Raw genomic sequence first — 20292 nt, forward strand, 5'->3', positions numbered from 1 at the left:
CAACTTCCAGAACATGCACTCGGAAAACTGGGTCTTCGCAATAGTTTGCCTGGTGCAAACTAATGACTTCCTAAAAATCACTGCAACCCCCCCTCCCCGCCCACATGACCTGGGTTGCTGTGTGTAAGAGAAACCTGGTGGACAAGCGGCCGCAAGGACAGGCCCATCTGCTTCATCGAACCAAGTCTCTGTTACACATGCCAGGTCAAGTCCTCCATCCATAATCAAGTCATGGATGGCAGTGGTCTTATGAATCATTGACCTGGCATTGCACAGCAGCACCTTCAGGTCATGTGGGTATCCCTTACTGATTCTAGTATCCATCCGGTCAGGACCAGACCCGGAGGCAGGGATAGTCCTCGGACAACGACTAAACCTGCCTCCTCTGTAATGACATGGTCTGGTCTTAGCGTAACTCCTCCTCCTACCAATGATCACTGAGATCGGTTGTCCCAGTGCATCCCCCTCTGTGGAACATGCCCCAGCCATTTTGTTGGCTGGGACCTACTCCCCGGCAGCCCTGACCCTTCCCCTTAAGAACAAAATAACACCTTAAAAAAAAACCCAATAAAACAATACAAACAAAAAACAGTAAAAATTACAAAAACGTAAAATCAAACAAATTCCCAGGCCCAATAAACATCCATCCCACCCCCACCCACCCCACATACAAAAAATTCAAAAGAAAAAATTTTGGGGAGTTCGACCACTTAGGGGCTGCCAGAGAATGTCCACCCCCATGCGCACCCACTCCTTCAACTTGTTTTCAATACGTCATTATAAACCTTGTGTTTTCTAACTGTAACTTTTGCATGAAAAAAATGTACAAATGTTTTCAAGCTTAGAACAGTTATGTCTAAACAATGCAACACTACTGACTCTATAGATCATTAAATACACTCTATACATGCACTGTTAAAAAGCAGTTCTTGCTTTTATGGTTGTTTAACCTGAGCGTTTGGGGTGACTGATCATGGTATAGACCTTTGAGGAGTAAAATTAGGGGTGGGAGTGCAAGTTGATCACAAGCAACTCAGAAAGGTCAAGTCTTGCTGAGCACCTGTGCATCACTGACACGTCCTTATTGTGATTTAAATAGTAAGTCAAAACAGCGCTTTGCAAATGTGGGGATAATGTGTCTGTAAATTATTTATGATGAAATCTGATGGCTGAAATTTGCTTTTCAGATTGAAGAAAGTCTCTCACAGGGAAGGCCAACATCTTCACTGGGAAACACTATTCCATAAAGAACAATCCAAGGCTGAAAGTGTATTTTGCCTTTGTACAACACAACTAGCCCCCTCTAGTGGTATGGGTCTCCCAGTTACAAAGCCTATATTATGAATATTTGCATATTAAATACAAAATTCAAAAGATGCAACACAGCTTGAATACATTTACCTTTTTCAATGTAAGTAAAATTGGTACGGACAAACATTTTATTTGTACCTTGATGCAAATCTGGGGAGGCATCATAACCAAAGCGTTAAGTGCCGTGAAAATAAAGCACTAAATGCACTACAAACAGGCAGACACCTCCAGCTAGATGTTCATTTTCCAGGTAGTCCTTTTTGAAATACATCTCAGAGATTCTAAAACCCTGAAAGTCATTTTCCTTACTTGACTACGATACAGCTCCTCTAAGTCAGCTACAGTCTTAATGCATTTGGATCTGCAGATCTCTTCCTCTGTGAACTTCTGAATGGCCGGATGAACCTTCTGAACTCTACCCAGTCGCAGAAAGCCTACTTTGAACTTTGCCAGCTTCAGAAGGATATTGTCAACGGCAGTGTGAGTAAAGCTAGTTAAGAGAACACTGAAGCCACAAGCATAAAGAATTCGGACCTAAATGTGGGAAAGGAGACAAATAAGGGGTGCATTAATTTGCATTTTCGTACAAGTCACACACACACACACCCTCAAATTCTAAAACCCAGCTGTCAATGTAGGAGGAAATTCCATGTATTTCAGATCACCACCACCTACATTTAAGCAAGGCATTAGGGAAGCTGTGGGGCGATGGCTGCTGGTATTGAGACTATGGACATTGATCAAAGTGTGGGGGAGGCACAATCACTACTGCCCATGCATTCAACACACATAGGAAGGGGATTTACGTGTATCAATGTTTGTGCAGAGATATTCCGTATGAAGCGGGATCCTGGCCCAACCAGGATTTCTCCAATAATGTGTGGTAGAGCTCTATGTCCAAATGTAAACATGCACAAAGCCCCTTCCTATGCATGCCAAACACAGCTGGCGAGGGGTATATACGAGTGCTGGGTACACCAAAGCCCATCTAGCTGCCCTGACACACTTCTTAAGACACATGGGGGTGTCATTTGACACACCCTCCCGTATTAATAGACTAGTAGTTAAGTACTTGATTTACACCAGTGGAAATCCTGAGTGCAGATTTGTGGTTTTGAAACATTCGCTCTTCAGAGAGCACATTTTCCTAACACACCATATATAATATCTACATTAAGCATATAACTGCCTGAGCAGAGTTTGTTTTTTAATGAAATTTCTTACACATCACATTTTGGGTGTTTCAATCATTACAGTCCTATGGTCTGCATGCACAAAATTCATTAACACCATTTTTTCAAATGTTCCCTCTTTCCGGAATCTTACCAGAGCACATACTGTGGTGGTCTTTCCTGTCCCAGGCATCCCGACAATGAGTGTGTAATCCTTTGAAAGAAGCACTTGTTTCATTGCTTGTTTCTGGGGTTTATTAAGGCCTTTGATTTATGGGGGGGAAATAAGTGAATACAGTAAGTTCTCTGCCTTCATTTTAAACATAATTACCTGGACCTAGGGGACTATTGAGGTACCTATTTTACAATATCAAAAGATTAGCTATATTTTCATGTACGGGGGCAGAATACACAGTTCAATCCTATGCACCTTTACCCAGCTAGTTCCACTAAGTTCAGTAAGGGTTGCTCCAGGTAAATGCGCATAGGATTATAACCTGATTAAGAAGTGTAAGGTAGGTCATCTCATTCATGCTTTGCTTGGAAGTCCCATAACTTCCTGCTACATCAATTAATACTCTGGAGAACAAGCCTGCTACAAATTTGGTATTGGCTTCAAAATTCGTTGACCCCACATTTTAAACCTGGGCTTCAAAGCAGCAACTCAGTTTCAGCTAAAAATTGCCTCCAGGCAACCAGGCAAGGAAACCTATGGAAACAAAATAACTTCATTTCTTCTTAAAGGCAATCCATATGCCACAAACGACTACCAAAAAGTCTCAACAGCAAAATTATCTTTTGTTGACTAGTTTGCAAAGTTTTGAACGTGAACATTACTGCAGCAGAGCACATCTTGAAAAGTCAACAGAAAACTTCCATTAAGTTTGGGATAAGGCATGCCACCACGAAGAGCTGTTAAGCATGCATTGGTTCTTTGTTTGCTTTGAGGTAAAATTCAGAATGCTTCTTCAGCTTAGAAAGCTTCAGTCTCTCAATGAATTCAACAATCCTCCTCTAACCACATGGGAAGCTGCCTTCCCTGACATACAGTACTCTTTAGGAAGAGAAATCACACACACCTGCATGACATTCACTGAGAGGAGAACCAAGCTTGGGTTTGGGTTCATATTCCAGCTCAGCCACAGACTCTCTAAATAATAGACCAGAGTGAGTTTTTAATGAATTGTGTATAGTGTTTTTAACTTTTGATTGGTTTACGTATTTTATATAATTAGCCCTGGGGTCCTGTGACAAAAGGGAGGGATATGAATTATACAGATAAAAGTACCAATCTTATTGAGAGTCGTCACCTGTTTTTACATGCCCAGGCTTTGGGATTTGCCAGGCTACAAAACTGCAGGAACAGCATTTCATTCTTACTCCAGCAAAGTAAGTATTTATAGAGCTTCAGCAAATGAGCATTATTTTATCTTTCAGTGAGCTGATTCTTTGAAAATGCATGGCATCCAGTGCCTTAAATTTTCAGTCACAAGGTTTTCCACTGAATCTCTAGGCAGGAAATCCAATTTTCTAATATAACCAGACCTTAATAGGGGTTTTTAAAATAAAAAAATGCATCTATTGTACCTTTTAGAATGTTCGCAACAGTTTCCTTTGCTTCTGGAGGAAGGACAGAGCTCAAATGTTGGATGAACTGTGGTTTCTGAAAGTCTATTATTAAATTACGAAGCCTTTCACTAAAAGGAAGGATTGAGAGGGAAAGGAATAAACAAAAATTGAAAACACATTTCTATAAATGTTAGGCATGGAAGGAAGATAAATTTGAACAGACCTTGCAGGAGAATTTCCCATCAATTTAGAAAGGTTTCCCAATGGAGCATCTGTGCCAAAAGCTCCTTCTTCATGGTCTAACCTAAATATAGTGTCTTTCGGGATACGTGACAAGTTCCTGGAAGGCAGGAAAAAAGTTATCACTCAGATTCTAAGACCCTGAGTATTAGAAAATATACTGAGAAGTCTTTCCCAAACTGGTGCCCGCCAGATGTTTCCCAAACTGGTGCCCTCCCATCACCCCTGACCATGCTGTCTAGAGCTAATGGCAGCTGTAATTCAAAACATGCTGAGGGCACCAGGTTGGATAGGGAGGCAATGGTCACTTCCCAGTTGCAAGTACCTGCAGCAGGGAGACAAAGGCCACTCTAACTGCATGCATTTGTATAATACATGTTCGACACAAGAACAACATGTTATTACATGAACTCTCCTGACAAGTAAAGCACTATGTTACCTATCCAATAAGCAAGAGATTTTGGAGCCGTTGACCTGTTGCACATAACCAATTGCCAAGCCAAGCAAAGTGCTGTCCGCTTCACCACTCACAACAACCCTGTCTCCTATCATCAGAGTTGTTGCAGGTGCAGAACCCTTTTTACGCTGGAAACAGTGTAAATACAGTCCATCAGACACCTTCTGCACGCACTCCACCCTGATCATGTTTCCAATGCAGTCTCCGTGTTTCTCCCTACAAAAATCAAGAACAAATGAAGTTTGGGAAAGCTCACGGTACACAGTTGCTAGCCCATATAACTCTTTGCTTTAAAGAAACTGAAAGAAGTTTCATCTACATTTTTAGCTGCCATTACTCTGAAAAACTCGATGTCAACAGTTTTGGTAGCTAGTTTGAAAGTGACCCTACAAAATCACCAATACCTTTCTGCAGCAGGTATCATCCATATGTTTCTGCAGCCCTTCTTTCCATCTTTATATTGTGACTCCAAGGTTAGCATCAGATACCAGAGATGGAAATACTCCAGGTGCGAGGGCTTCAGATGCTGGGTCTCATTTTCAACAGTAGCAAGCACATCCGGAGAAATAAAGTGATTTTGCTGCTGTTCCACAGCCCTAAAACAGAACACAACATGAATCCTCCTCTGATTTCAATTATGACGGCCTGTGATAATTCTGCTAAGAAACTTCATAGATGCCTAAAATTTGAATTAAGTCTGTGCTATCTTCATATAAATTCTTAGGCAGACTTACACTAGTGCGCCTGCATCCTTCTACCCCCTGAAAACCTACTTCTTTTGCTTTCCCTGGATTTTATCAATAGATTCTCTCTGCTTTTAGGGTAGCTACCATTTCAGCATGCACTATCGTAGTAGCACCATTATCATATTTAGGGTCACGCCTACAGTTCTGCTTGCTATAGTTCACAGCTGGAAAACTAAATCAAACGCAACATGGCGTGGTCCAAAATAATACATTTGACATTACGCAGAATCTGGATCACAGAAAAGAATCAATTATTTCACACCTGGATCTAATGTAAGTAAAGGTAAAGGGACCCCTGACCATTAGGTCCAGTCGTGGCCAACTCTGGGGTTACGGCGCTCATCTTGCTTTATTGGCCGAGGGAGCCGGCGTACAGCTTCCAGGTCATGTGGCCAGCATGACTAAGCCACTTTTGGCGAACCAGAGCAGCGCACGGAAATACCGTTTACCTTCCCGCCAGAGTGCTAGGTTGGCAGGAGCAGGGACCAAGCAACGGGAGCTCACCCCATCGCGGGGATTCGAACCGCCGACCTTCTGATCGGCAAGTCCTAGGCTCTGTGGTTTAACCCACAGCGCCTTGTCCAAAACTGTGATGTAGAAAACGGAGCCTTAATGAAACCACAGCATCAGCCATTTTAAACGGAGATCAGTTGCAAAGAGCTTGCAGGCTTTTAAAAAGGAATTTACCTGCTATAAAGTGCACAGTTCTGCTTCTGAGAGCAATAGCTGCACGCCTTACTGTCATTAATCAGAGGAGGCAAAGATGCAAGCTGTGTCCGCTCCTTCCCAGTGTCAGATTTGCATACGGTGTGAAGCAAATAGAAGGCCAACTCATTTCTTAGTTTGATCAGTTCTGCAGAGGGAGAAACAAAAATGATGTCCAGGTTCCCCCACCCCCCAAGTTTCAAATATTTAGGAAAAAGGCATAAGGAAAACTACTTTGGTTCTGCGCTCACTGGCCACTCGGAGTGCCCAGGAAACACAGAGACAAGATGACACATCTCTGCCTCTCCCTCCAATCTGAAGCTGGATGGCACAGTGCTAGTGAAGCGACAGAGGCTTGCTTTGCACAAATCCTAAGTTTCCTCTCAACTTTAGGGCTGGGGGTGAGTAGGGATCATTCCCCTCCACAGCAGTTCCAAGACTAGGAGAAAGCCTAGAACTCATTATTTCATTTCTTTGTTTTTTGTATTTATATCCCACACTTCCTTTGAAAGGAGCCCATGCTACCCAGAGGCTGTCTTGAGCATTTGATGAAATTTGAGGCCTTTACTTAACTGGTGCACTAGTTTTGTCTTTCCTTGGGAAGAGATGAACTTGACACAGTTTTCCATGCCCATGTAATCCCCAGCTTGAATTGCTGAAATGAGCTTTGCATGGACTCCCTGCTGAAAAGGTTTTGGAAACTTCAGCTGGTTAAGAATATAAAACCTCACTAGGTTGATAATGGGACCTTCCCATACTGAACAAATACTTCAGCACTTACAAGATCTTCACTGGCACAAATCAAAGTGCGGAAATTGACTACCGTATTTTTCGCCCTATAGGATGCACCGGCCCATAGGACGCACCTACTTTTTTGGGGGGGAATAAAGGGCGGGGGAATTATTCCCCCCCCCAGGCGCGGGGCTGTGGCGGGGGAAGCCCAAGCTTCCCCCGACCCCAGCCCCCAGAACAGGCAGCTCTCTGCAAGCCCAGGCTTCTGCATGCAGGCAACTCTATGCGCCGGGCTCCCACGGCTTGCAGAGAGCTGCGCGAAGCTAAGCCTGGGTGCGCTGTGCCTCCCCACTGTCCCCCAGCTTGTGGGACTGGCGGCGGGCTTCTCCCCGCCGCCAGCCTCCAAACCAGGTCGGGGGATAGCGGGAAGGCGCACTGCACCTCCCAGCTGTCCCCCGAGCTTGCAGGGCTGGCGGTGGGGAGAAGCAGGCTTCTTCCCGCCGCCAGCCTACAAACCAGTGTCGGTGGACAGCGGGATGGCGCTCTGCATTCACCCCATAGGATGCATACACATTTCCCCTTCATTTTTGGAGGGGGGAAAGTGCGTCCTATAGGGCGAAAAATACAGTAAGTCCTAGATGAGCTAGAACCATGGCAGCTGAAGGCTTTCCTTCTCCCATAAAAACTTTCTATTTGCCGATGTTGTCATTGGATGCTCTGCTCTGAGTCCCCTTGCCAACCACAGGCAGAGCTTTTCTGGTAGCAGGGCCCACACTCTGGAACGACCTCCCCAGAAAAATTCATCTGGCACGCGCTCTTTTTCTGTGCCAAGTTAAATCAGTTTTTTACATAAGCTTTTTGTAAAAGACAGCAAATGTGTGGGTGGGAGCTCTTAAACTATTTAATTCTGCTTTATCTGATTTTCCTTATTAAATTGCATTGTTGAAAAAATGAGATGGAAATATTGTAAACACAACACTGTCCAAGGATTTTTCCAAGCAGAAAATTACCTCTCCTATCCATACGATTTCCAGGTACAGGAAACATATTTCCAGTTTTAAGGTAAAGGAGGAATCCAGCTTCAGGATCAGCTCGTCTTCCTTGGCACAACAGGGAGTACAAAACCACCTGGGGGGGGGGAATCCAAAACTATTAAAATGGAATGTTAAATGTAGGTATCAAGCAAGTTGCACCACTTTGCAGTTTCTTGCTGCAGCAATCACACACAATATGTCCCCCACCAGTGAGCATACAAATTATGTATCACTAACAAATAAGCACGCAAGGGCTGCATCAAGACCAGTAATATGAGCATCAGAGCTGAGGAAACTATAGTCCCACTAACAATCCCTGAGGATGGCATACTGCATCATGCAAGGGACTTAATCAGTCAAGCGTTATCACAATGAATATATTCACAGAAGCCACCCTAATTATTTAGTGCAGCACAACAGCCAGGCCTATAGCCAGACTATCAACCAGACTTATGATTTTGCTATTCTTCCTACTCTGCTGGCTTCTCATTTTCTACTTTTAGCGACAGACAGAAAGAAATGCGGATCTTTGGACACCACCAAAAATTAAATAAATCCCTGTATCCAAGAAGGATAGAGCCTCTAGAAGACCTCATCAACTGAACTTAAGGAAGATCAAACAGTAGGTGCTACTAACCAGAACACAAACTTTGAAAGACAAAACCAGAACCTTGAAATGGACCCAGAAACAAATGCAGATGCTTCAAAATAAATAGTTTGTTTCTGCCTATCAGTATCTTCAACAACAGCCCCACAGACAATACACTACGGTAATCCAATCTCCCAATCTGGATTGTCAAAGACATGAATGACAGCAGTTTCATTTCCTTTTTCATCAGTGGCCACAGGAAACCAAACAAAAAAATCTGATAAACAACAACCTAGGGCACAGACCCTGTCTAGGAATCCAAGCACCACCTTCCTCCAGCTACATAATTTCCCCTTAACGTACAATTTTAGTCAGTCTACTGAACTCCTACTAGCATCAACTCTGTACTATTTATACTGGGCTTAAGTTTATTCACAATCATTCAGTCCATCTCAGACACTAACTGAGGGAAATCACCACCAGAACACCTGGTTCTCATGATAAAAAAAGAGTTCAGTATCATCAGCACATGGGTGACAACTTCAGCCAAAGGTTTCATGTTGATGTTAAGGATCATGGGAGACCCAACTGAACTCCAATGAACCCTGCAGAGCAAATCCTATAGGAAGGAGCAACTGCTTCACAGCATCAGCTTCTGGAACCTTCTGAACCCACCACAAATGATGCTTAAAAACAATTAAGAACATTTTAAAACATTTTTTAAAACTTAATATTTAGTCAGCGCCTTTCATGTATCCTTTAAAATTAATTACTATAATTCCTATTTGTACCTGACTTCTGTGTTCTATAGAGTTAGATTCCTTGCCACTTTTAAGCTCCAGAGGCATTATCTTGGACTGAGTTGTAGATCTGCGGTGAATTGTTACGCCAGCTGTAACATCAATTTTACCCTTTAAGCCAAACCTGGGGCACCAAATATTCTCCTCTACATCCAGGATTTCTGTAACTTTGACAGTGCACCAGGAGTCATCTTTTTCATCCCCTGGCCTATCAGAAAAAAACATTAAGTGTATTAACTGGAAAGGTTTACTTCCGAAAACGAAGAGATAGCTTTCCTTAAATACGTACTTGAAGGGACAAAATCCATATTCCTTTAACAGGTCAGAACATATTACATTCTTATGCAACTGCTTCCAAACAAATCAAAAGGCAGCGCTTCCTCTTACTATTATTTTGTTCTTTCAGATGAGAAAAATGATTTCATTCTCAAGTAACAGAACAAGTGGGCTGAAATACTTAGCTGGATTTGAGTTGTCAACAAACAAGGGATTCAAGCAACCACAGAACGTGCAGCAAAAGATATGACTAATGAAGCCTTGAAAATACAAAGTCGGGTGAATCTGAGTTGAAATGCAATAGCAGCTAGCCATGGCTTGTATGAAAGAGAGAAATTTGTGCATTCAAATGCTCTAACCTGGTTGACAGCTACTTTGCAATAGCTATAGCAAACAAGCCCAAGGAGAAAAACTTGAAATACTAAACATAGCCGTAAGAAAGTTTGTGTTTTTAATTATACTTTAACTAACCGAAGCCAAAACAGCGTTACCACAGTGCACGTTACCACAGTACACTTCAGCCCCCCTTTTTTCCTAAGCAGTGCCCCTGGGCGGGATTCATAGAGGGAAGGAGAAATTATCAAAAATCTCCTCTCCACCTTCTGCAGGTGGGGGTCTCCACTGGAAATATCCCATGAACAGAAGGAGCACTTTTGCTTGCAAAAGGGTAAGTCTGGATCTAACCTACTATCCCCTCCCCCCACAACATGTTGTTTATAAGTGACCTAGAATCTGTGCCAGGAAAGGAGGTTAACAACCCAGCTCAATCGTTAAAGAAGTTGTACAACATTATTTTTTTATTTATTTCTGGTCCTTTGCAGTCCAAAGATTCTGCAATTCTTACACAGCTAACAAAGTTCACCTACAGCACTGGCAGAACAACTTTACAACAGTGTGTTGGTGTGAATAGTTCCTTACCATTTTATCTGCATGTTATGCTGGCAAACATGGTTTTCTTTGTATATGAACTCTTCTGCCCATTTAATGAAAAAGTGAAAGTACTCTTCTATCTCTTGCATTATATCATTCTCTTTCAGATTTAACTGGTACCTGCGGAAGCAAAAGGAGGAAAGCATATTAAAAGCTGCATGGCAGATAGCAGAAGAGAAAAAGGGAGGAAACGGAAAAGATCTCTACATTACAGATATCTATTTTTTATTTGTGGTCCCTCAGAGAAAAATATCCACATGTTTAGGCATTTGTAACGTTCCCAAGTTTTATCAATGTAACTACAGGGAACTATTCTTCCAAAATGTAGCACATACAACTATAAAAATGACAAGTGAATTATTTTGCTTCAAAAAGGTTACTCTATTTGCATGCTCTGAAACAATTATGGCTGTGCATTTTTGCCCACACAAGCAATCACATGGACAAAAAGGTAACAATATCAGCAATTCCCACCATCCCTGTGCAAACTGACCTTTGCTAAGCATTAAAGCTAAGAAAAAGAACAAGTTCTTAAGAGAAAGGTATACCACTCGCTTCATCTCTTACAACTAATACTTACAGCTCTTTTAGATACTTTGGTCCATGAATTACTGAGAAGGCAATTTCTTGCAATTTCTCTTGTGTAAAATTTGTTCCTGCTTTTTGGAAAATTTCATGAAGGATTGTACCTATTAGCATTGGACGCAAACCAGGCTCACATCCCTGGGGAAAAAATGAAACCACCTCAAAATATTAGCAGAGATGTACATGCACTACACATTAATTGATCTGTACAATACTGCATTTTTAGCGGCATTGTACCATCCTAAGGGCGCAATCCTCTGCACTCTTACTATACCGTAAGTCCCATTAAATACAGTAGGACTACTTTTTGAGTAAACACTGTAAGCAAGGAATTTTAAGTTTAAAAAAGAAATATCAAAGAAAGAAGAAAGAACCAACAGGACAATTTCATAATTAAACTAACTATCAAGTTAGGAGGTTAATAAGGAGCCATGTTTCCTACTTGAATATAAGCTATCAGTGTAAGTCCACCAATCATTATTTACTTTGTTTTTCTTTTATTACATTTATACCCCACCTTTCTCGCGTCATGAAAATAAAGGCCCACTTTTATTCCATCACAGTACCAATATGTAGTTCCCACACAGTCACTCAGCCAAACACCGAGCGGACCCAGACCTGTTTAGCTTCAACAAGGTGGTGGCCTTATGTGTCTTCAGATCGTACTCTGGGAATTTGAGGTTTGTTTTCCACCCAATCACTTAAGTTTGGGATGATATGCAAAGTTTACCATATAAAAACATGCATTTTAACACATATATAACCATATGTTCATCACTAGACAAATCCACATTAAAATTATTGTCTTTCCCCAACTCCAGAAAATACTGACTCTGTTCACCTATTTGCTATTTTTGTCTTCATCAATTACCCCCAAAGGCACTCTGGAGACTACTGGATTATCACTATAGTAAATAGGGAACATAGTATAGTGAACCAGAGCATTCTGAAACTCTTTACTGGTATAATTTTACTTATAACTTCTTATGTATGAAGTACTTATAATACTAGGTGCTTTATTTAAAACAAGTTGACAATGCCCTTAATATAGATGTTATCAATGCCCATGAAACAAACCATTTTAATATACAATGTTTTCCCCAACTTACTTTGAACTTTTCACTCAGTATAGCTTTCCTCATACACCGAATGCTATTTGATACAGTAGTGCCAGAGACTAATACATCTGGATACAGAATCAAATATCCTCCATCTGCATCTATTATCCAAACACCCGCGTTGCACTCTCCTTCTAGATGAATGATATCTCCAGGCTGCACTGGAACAGAAATCCTGAAAAATATGTGACAGATTACAATGTTGATAAGCACACATTTTAAAATTATCTGTGATTTTTGCACTGACCTATAGACCAAGGAAAGGAAAGTGATCGTGTATTCAAGAAAAACTATAACGATTTTTCAGGGACTTACTGCAACCTACACTCTCGCGATTACAAAGGCCTTCTACAGAAAGGCAGTGAAAATGGACACAGACAAGTAGGGAAGCAGAGTAGATAATCTCTGAACAATTCAGTAGTGGTCCTTTTAGGGATCAATTCTATGGTGATTGGGGTTGGGGAAGGAAATTCCATAGAGAAGCAACCACCATGATGGAAGCATTGCTAGTTAGCCAGTCACACGAGCTGAAGCAACCAGCTCTGGTGACTTTTTGTCTATTTTTTCCGTTTGGTACTTTGTTTTAAAATGTCTCTCCTATTCACTCCAACAGGAGGGAGCTCTGTACCCTTAAGGGCAGGGGCATATCAAGGGAAAGAGGGTGTAGGATGCTGTGTGTGTACAACTCCCCAATATACACTTGTCTTTCCCCCACTATCCGTTCCTACAAAGCTTTCTGTGGGTATAGAAGGAGCCCTCCTGGGAAGTGAATGGCATCCCACCAGTGGGCCTCCCTCTCTGAAAGTGGAACAGCACTGCTTATACTGCTTCCAACAACCCCTTGGCTGATCTTAGAATTGTTCCAACAGAACTACTGGCAATTAATTAAAAGCAACGAAACAACATTAGATAGCTCTTTGGATAAAAGATTTCCGTCTATGTGTACTTAAAAGACCACTGCTAATGCTAGGATGATTTTTTACCGTGATGTACCCTGGAGTAAAACAGGCACATAATGTGCTGTTCTATACATCCTTTACGGTCAAAGGGCAGGCAGCTCTGCCTTTAGATCAGAGATCACTTATCTTCGAAATAAAAACTGGATATAACAAGTATCAATGCCTGATATCATATTAAGTCAGGGGGGAATGGTCTGCCCCAAATGGCCTCACAGGCCAAATTCAAAGGGTTAGTAGGCCCAATTATTATTCCTGTTAGAATTAATTTATTAATCGCCTTCAAAACTACTGTCTCAAGGCGATTTACACATAAAATGATTAATGACAGTAAAAAACACAAAAGCAACAAATACATTTAAAATGAAACTAAAACTTAACAGACATTTGTGATAAAAGATCCATTTATCTAGCTGGGAAAGCCTGAAAGAACAAAAATGTCCTCAATTGTTTCCCGAAAGTGAAGACAGTGGGAACCTGTTGTACCTCAGTAGGAATGGTATTCCACAGAACAGGAGAAGCCACACTAAAAGTCCTGCTCCAAGTTACTGTGGAACTTGCAGGAGACTGGACTGGAGGTCCCCCACTACTATCAAAAAATGTTGACACCTTAAGGCTTAATGTACTAAAAAAGCATGGAGGGGGACAGTCAAAGGCTTCCTTCCCTTTACTGACATTAATATGAGAAACTAAGAAGTAGAAATATTTTGATCCCTTGTCCCATAGAACTAATTTTTCAACTTTTTAACCACAATTAGAAACTGTACAATAACAACCATAAAGAACATTTTGCCCATTATCCAGTATCAATAGTCACACAGAAGTTACCAGTCATGTCTTAGGATGCAAAGTTCTGTATCCAAATCATCAAGCTGAGAAGAAGCTGTAATTGTCAGGTGTTTCTCCAGAGCACCATTTTCCTGGACATGTAACACGCAGTATCTGTTGTTCAGGCCCTTGCTGAGTACTGTATCCGAAAAGCCAACAATTTTCTTTGGGAATCTAAAATTACAGTTGCATGATAATACATACAGGTACAAGGCAGTAGTCAGGCACACACTCGTAATAACAGAATGGCTTAGATACCACTGAGGGCTAAGATCTGTGAATCTCACTTAAGACATGGAAGCGGAAGCACCAAGCAGAAAGAAACAGCAGCACTACGTTTGTCCACTTCTAGACAAGAGACAATTGTTCTCCAAGTACTTTGCCATTTAATATTTCTATTATTTGGTCAAATTGCTTTCAAATGCTAGCACCTCTGAAAGTAATTTGGCCAAATAAGACAATGGAACATAAAGAGGGGAAACCATTCCAAAACCCATGTTTGCCTTTGTACACACAGAGGGAAGAGAGGGCACTTGCAGGAGAGAACTTGGGGGCTAAGAGGGGACCTTAACCCCTACTTCCAGCTTTTCCTCTGTAAGGATCCCTCCTCCAGCTGCTTTTTCACTAGGTCCTGAAACTGAAAATATACCAGGATGGGAGGAAAACAACTTCAGAGGATCCTTTGCAGAATTGGCCGACAAAGGATGGCTTAATCACCCCTTGTTATTAGAGATTATACACACACACATATATACAGTACACATACATACATATATACATACATATGTGACTCTCTTTCCTCAAAAGCCATTGTTGCATAATTGCCACACCATGATCATTGGATTACAACCCCCATCATTTCTGACCATCGACCATGCTAGCTGGGACGGATCAGAGTTGAGCCACGTGTGGGACTCTAATCACAGGCTCCCCAATCGCCACCCAACCTCCAGATGCCTAAAGGGCAGGAGAAGTGGGGAGGGGGGCCCACAACCAGGAGAGAGCGGAATCCTTGGGGAGAAGCGTCCCGCCGGCGCTTCGAAAGGCGCGCGCTTTTGCAGCTCAGTCCCCGCCAAGAAGCACCTCGGCGGCGGAGGCGGGTCCTCGAAGAAACTCCTCTCCATCAGCTCTTCCAGAGTCACTTCAGCCGCCTCTTCTTTCGTCTCCTGCCTCCTCGCCGCCATCTCCAAGGCGCCAAAAGCATAAGCGGGAAGGGGGAAAGAAAAAAGGGGGGGGAAACCAGAAGCCGGGACGGGAGCTAATAAGCCCCCTCCCCCGCCCAGCCCGCGAGGGCGCAGGCGTAAGAAGCGCGCTCCCCTATGAGGCGCCGGGGGTGGAGTTTGGGGCTTTTCCTGTTTGCGCGCGAGCGGCGGGTCTCTCTTCTTTTCCGCTTTCCGTGCTGCAAGAACGGTTTAAACTCGTTTCTTCCTCGTGCTTATTGAGAGCGTCTTGGAATACGAGCGGGGTGGGTGGGTGGGAAGGAATTGCTTTCTTCAAAACAAAGAGCAATGGTCGCTTGCTTGCTCCCCATTTCGTCTGCAGTGAAATCCTGCCACGCTTTTCTTTCGTGCTGGCTCATACACAGCCCTTCATCTTCCTTGGAAGTTTTTTAAGCCGTCTGTCATGGTTGCTTTTGTTGGGATTCCTGCTTTGCAGAGGGTTGGACTGGTTGACCCTTGGGGTCCCTTCCAAATCTACAGTTTTGCAAGGAAGGGTAATAACAGGAAGATTTAAAGAAGGAACTATTGGAATCTCAAGGCAGTAGAAACATAAGATGATTGGAACCCCACTGAACTTAAAGCGTGGGAAGCCCCAACAAAAATTTATAATTTGGCAGAATATTTGGACTATATGAGATGTATTTGTATACTTTGGAATATGAAATGTGATCTGATTGGATTGTTAAAATGGAAAACTTAACAAAAATTATTATTAAAAAAATGTCTACAGTTTTGCGATTTATGCCTGCACTGTAATTCACCATGGATTGAGAGGCACACCTACTGGCCTGACGTTGATTAGGCTACTTTTATATAAAATTGCCACCAGAAATATTTAGGGAAGGGGTGGTGAAAAAGACCCCTATTGTCTCCATGTAGGGCTGGGAAAGATTTCTGCTTGAAGCCTTGGAGTACTCCTGCCAGGCAGGGCTGACAATAGTGAACTAGGAGGATCAAAAGTATGACTTGGCGTTAGGCAGCAGATGCCATTTTTATTCCAGAATGAGGGACATCTCTGACAAAGGTGGGGAACCTCAGGCCCAAGGGCTAAATGCAGCCTTCCAGGCTTCTCTGACCCCTGCTCTCCCCAGGCCACATACCTCATCAGGCCTGCTTCATACCCTCCCTGAATGTTTTTAGCTTGCTTGAATGGGTCCTTCAGACGCCTCCAATGTCTGAAGGATGGAGAGGGATGGGTTCAGAAACTATCCTACAACAGAACAATAAAATGTTCATTCTGTTTTTCCTCTGGCCCTGTCCACAACTGGCAGGCATGTGGCCCCCTCAGTAGGTTGCCCAGGTGCCAATGGGCTGCAGAATGGCTGAGCTCACTTAAAAAATCCCCATTGTGCATGGACACAGATGGCAAAGCAAAAGTACTGATTTATGTTTAGCCTGATGGGTGCACCGCACTGTCATGGCAGACGCAATCTGAATCACCCCTGTGCCTACAGATTTGGAAAAAATCCCCAATTCAATGAAAACTTTTTTGCAATAGAAATTTGCAGGACATATATACAGGTGTGGGATACACACGCCACCAATACTGTTAGTAGGATTTTTTTTTTCATAGTCATACAACTAGAGTTGGAAGGGACCACAAGGGCCATCTAATCCCACCCCCTCCAAATGCAGGAATCTTTGACCCAATGTGGGGCTCAAACCCATGACCCTGAGATTAAGAGTCTCATGCTCTAACAGCTAAGCTATCCCTGCACTGAACAGCAGGGTGTTTTGTGTGCAATGGCTTCTTATATTCTGCATAATGGAGAGGGCGGGTTCTTATCTCCTCCTTGCAGCCATTTGGAACGCATTTGAGCCCAGCGTGGTGGCCAGGCTCATTCTTATAATGCTAAAACCAAGGTTTAGCATGTCTGAATACAGTCTGTCCACTGTTAAATTAGGAAGAAAGAATATGAAAAAACTTTTTAACGTTTCTTATTTGCAGTAAAAATGCTAAGTATCTTTCAAAAGCACGATTGTCACATTAAATCCATTACATTTCATTGTTATATAAGCAGTCTTTTAAAAAGGTGTTTGATTATAAATTTAGTGAATACAGGATCTACACACTATTCTCCAATAGTAACTTTACTAAGCCGCTGGAAAGGGGCCAAACATTCAAGAGAAAAGCGGATTACAAGAATCAAAGAAAGCTCCACAGTCAGCCCAAGAAAAGCAAGCAATATTGTCAACTATGTTGTTGCCATTCTGAGCAGTTACTTAGAAATAAGTTCTACTGGGTAATTTGTGGCACATGAACTTTGATGCAAATGGGTTTTTTTGTATAAAAGCCTTGATTGTCTTCTTAATGATCATACTTTTTAAAATTTTTAAGATGTTTAGAAGATACACCTTTGTAAGTTTTCATTTAAAAAAATCGCAAATAAGGCCGGAGATTAACTGCAGTCACTTTAATATTGTTTCATCAAACATTTTAAATCTGCATAAAACAGAAAAAAAATATAAAATTCCAAACACATGCTTTTATATTGGCTGGTATGCTTAGTTATATTGCTATTCAAGACATTTCAGTTTAAAATAAAATATACATCTCTTGGACAATAATAATATCAAATGTCAAAAGACACATATTCCAATAAAATAAAAATGCCAAACCACAGAACTTGTTATGTCCCAGCTATGGACTATTACTAAAAGCGATTTTTACAGCTGCTGCTAGATTTGGTAACATAGCTCTTACCAGTTTCATACTCCATATACAATATTTACAAAAAAATAAATTATATTGCTTTACATAAAACATTTTGAGAAGTGTTGCAAAAGCTTTAGCATTTACGTTTGGCAAAATCAGACTCTCTTAATCAAATAAACCCATTTTTTTAAAATAACCAAGACATACAAATTGTTCCTAGCAATAGGAAGGTGAAATTGGAAGGCTGCTATTGAAAGGGAAGACACTTATCCAGGCTTCCTAAAACTGACCTATCCATAAAACCAATAGGCAAAATAGGTAGGATTTGTTGCAAAAAGTGGGCAGGTCCTCTTGAAAAAAAAGACGTAGCCAAGCCAACAGTGGACAGCAAAGCTGTAATCTCAGGGACGGGCCAGCCATTAGGTGGGGTGATGCCACCACCTCAGGGTGGAAGCCCTGCCACCTCCACCACTGGGGGAGAAGCAATGCCAGCATTGCAAAATCTTACTGGAAATCAGCATTGATGCTTCTGCACCAGCGTGGGTGGGGGGGCGTGTGGCACAGGCAGCCTCAAGCAGCAAAATAGGATATGCCGCCCCCATGTCATCATGCATCGTGGCTAGAACTTGACTGAAAAGCCCAAGCTCCCACTGCTGGGTAGACTTTTTTCAACGTTGAGAGATAAGTGAAGAATTAATAAAGTTGCATCCTGTTACCAGAGGAGCCATAATAGAAGGCACAGAAGAAGAAAATCACTCAGTGCAGTAGAATATACTGCAGCGTACAGCAGGGATGGGGAACCTATGGCACTCTGTGACTACAACTTTCATTCCGGATCACTGTTTTTACTGGAGTTGGAGTCCAACAACATCTGGAGAAGAACAGCTTCTTCATCTTTGTAATACATGCTGCATGGGGGAAACATAGCAAGTAGTTAAAGCTGCAAATTCCTGCTTGTTTCAGAAAGGTGGCCTTGTAGTAAAAGTATTCATTAACCTTCCAGCAGACGTGTGTGCATCTTGGTCCATACGCAAAATGTTTTAGATGCTCTCAATCTGACCAAAACAAAACCCTGCTTACTCATATAGATACAGCATTAGATGAAGTGCTATCAATCAACCTTAACCAACCTGGTGCCAAATACAACTCCCATCAGCCCCAGCTTTGTGAAGACTGCTATAAATTGTAGGAGAACCTCAACTTTCAATAGCCCTGTGTACTTTTAATATTGGACCCATAAAGTTCATTTCTGTTTCCTCATGCCCCCTACCATTGTAGAAGTACTGAATCATATAAATCAAATCCAAATCAACAGCAGCTTAAAACAAGTTAAATATGTTTCCTAATTAATCAGTCACATAACATCTGTGCAATTGCTCATGTTTGTGAGAAGGGGGAGTAAGACTGTACCTCTTTCCCCCGTATGTCCCCTCCCCCAGACTCTCCACCTTCTATGCATTGGAGGGTGAATATATGCATCAGGAAGCCGCCCCACTGTAAAAGTTCCCCCTCCAACACATGGAAAGCAGAGGGGTCAGGTGATGCAGACACATCAGAGAGAAGTGAGAAATGGCATGAAAGGGTTTCAAGCAGCCTTTCTCAACCTGTGGGTCCCCAGATGTTGTTGAACTACAACTCCCATCACCCCTAGCTAGCAAGGCCAGGGCTCAGGGATGATGGGAGTTGTAGTCCAACAACATCTGGGGACCCACAGGTTGAGAACTGCTGGATAGTGCTGGATTAATAAGATAGGCTTCTTTAGGCTACTGCCTGTACCCGTTTACCTGAGAGCTCCACTGAATTCAGTGGGACTTACTTCTGAGTAGGCATGACTAGAATGGGGAGGTGCATCATATAGAAAAGTAAGATCCAGTATCCAAAAGGTCATGGAATTCCAGGAGTCCAATAAGGCTTTAGACTTACTTTCTTTGAAACAATTCCCAGAGCTTAATGACAAATTGTTCTAGGGGCAAAATAGAAATGAAATGGGAGATGCATGACAACAATCACCTATGCTTGCTTTATATCCAAGAACTCCATGTGGCTGATTTGAAGTTCAGAGATGCTGTTTCTTACTCTCCTGCATCCCACGAAGCTTGTATCAGCTTTATTGTGGGGCAAGGGGGGGGGGGGGGGATAAACTGCAGGAAAGGCCTAAACACAGCCTCCTAGAGCACCACTTTCCCAATTTTAAAAGCAAGCCCCCAAACATCACATGATCTTCTATATCACATCTACTCCAACCTCTAACAGAAGTTTCTAAAGCAGCATTATAAACAGTTCAAAGACAAAAAATAAGTACTGCAAACCCCTTGGAAGAAACCGAGCACCACTTTTGAGTTCCCACTCAAGGAGATCTGTATCATGG

The 20292-nt window shown here is 42.2% G+C and overlaps 1 protein-coding gene and 1 long non-coding RNA gene across 2 annotated transcripts in view; one reads left to right on the forward strand and one right to left on the reverse strand.

Moving 5' to 3' along the window:
* The window catches only part of LOC309342485 (RUN and FYVE domain-containing protein 2), a 47553-nt gene extending 32135 nt beyond the window's left edge, over positions 1-15418 (reverse strand). Inside the window, exons 1-14 of the mRNA XM_081862971.1 lie at positions 15132-15418; positions 14049-14222; positions 12256-12439; positions 11142-11284; positions 10550-10681; positions 9347-9563; positions 7943-8060; positions 6183-6348; positions 5154-5345; positions 4732-4965; positions 4276-4392; positions 4071-4180; positions 2638-2747; positions 1621-1845 (exon numbers count right to left, since the gene is read on the reverse strand). Coding sequence (XP_081719097.1) covers positions 1621-1845; positions 2638-2747; positions 4071-4180; positions 4276-4392; positions 4732-4965; positions 5154-5345; positions 6183-6348; positions 7943-8060; positions 9347-9563; positions 10550-10681; positions 11142-11284; positions 12256-12439; positions 14049-14222; positions 15132-15232 — 2223 coding nt within the window. The 5' untranslated portion in view covers positions 15233-15418. The remainder of the gene's footprint in view (positions 1-1620; positions 1846-2637; positions 2748-4070; positions 4181-4275; positions 4393-4731; positions 4966-5153; positions 5346-6182; positions 6349-7942; positions 8061-9346; positions 9564-10549; positions 10682-11141; positions 11285-12255; positions 12440-14048; positions 14223-15131) is intronic.
* Positions 2754-10918, forward strand: LOC309342511. The gene is made up of 2 exons (XR_014156876.1): positions 2754-3872; positions 10669-10918. It is a non-coding gene; the product is annotated as an uncharacterized lncRNA (long non-coding RNA).
* Positions 15419-20292: the final 4874 nt, after the last annotated feature.

The sequence above is a fragment of the Podarcis erhardii genome, assembly GCF_964252035.2.
Source record: "Podarcis erhardii genome assembly, chromosome: 5".
NCBI classification, from domain to species: Eukaryota; Metazoa; Chordata; class Lepidosauria; order Squamata; family Lacertidae; genus Podarcis; species Podarcis erhardii.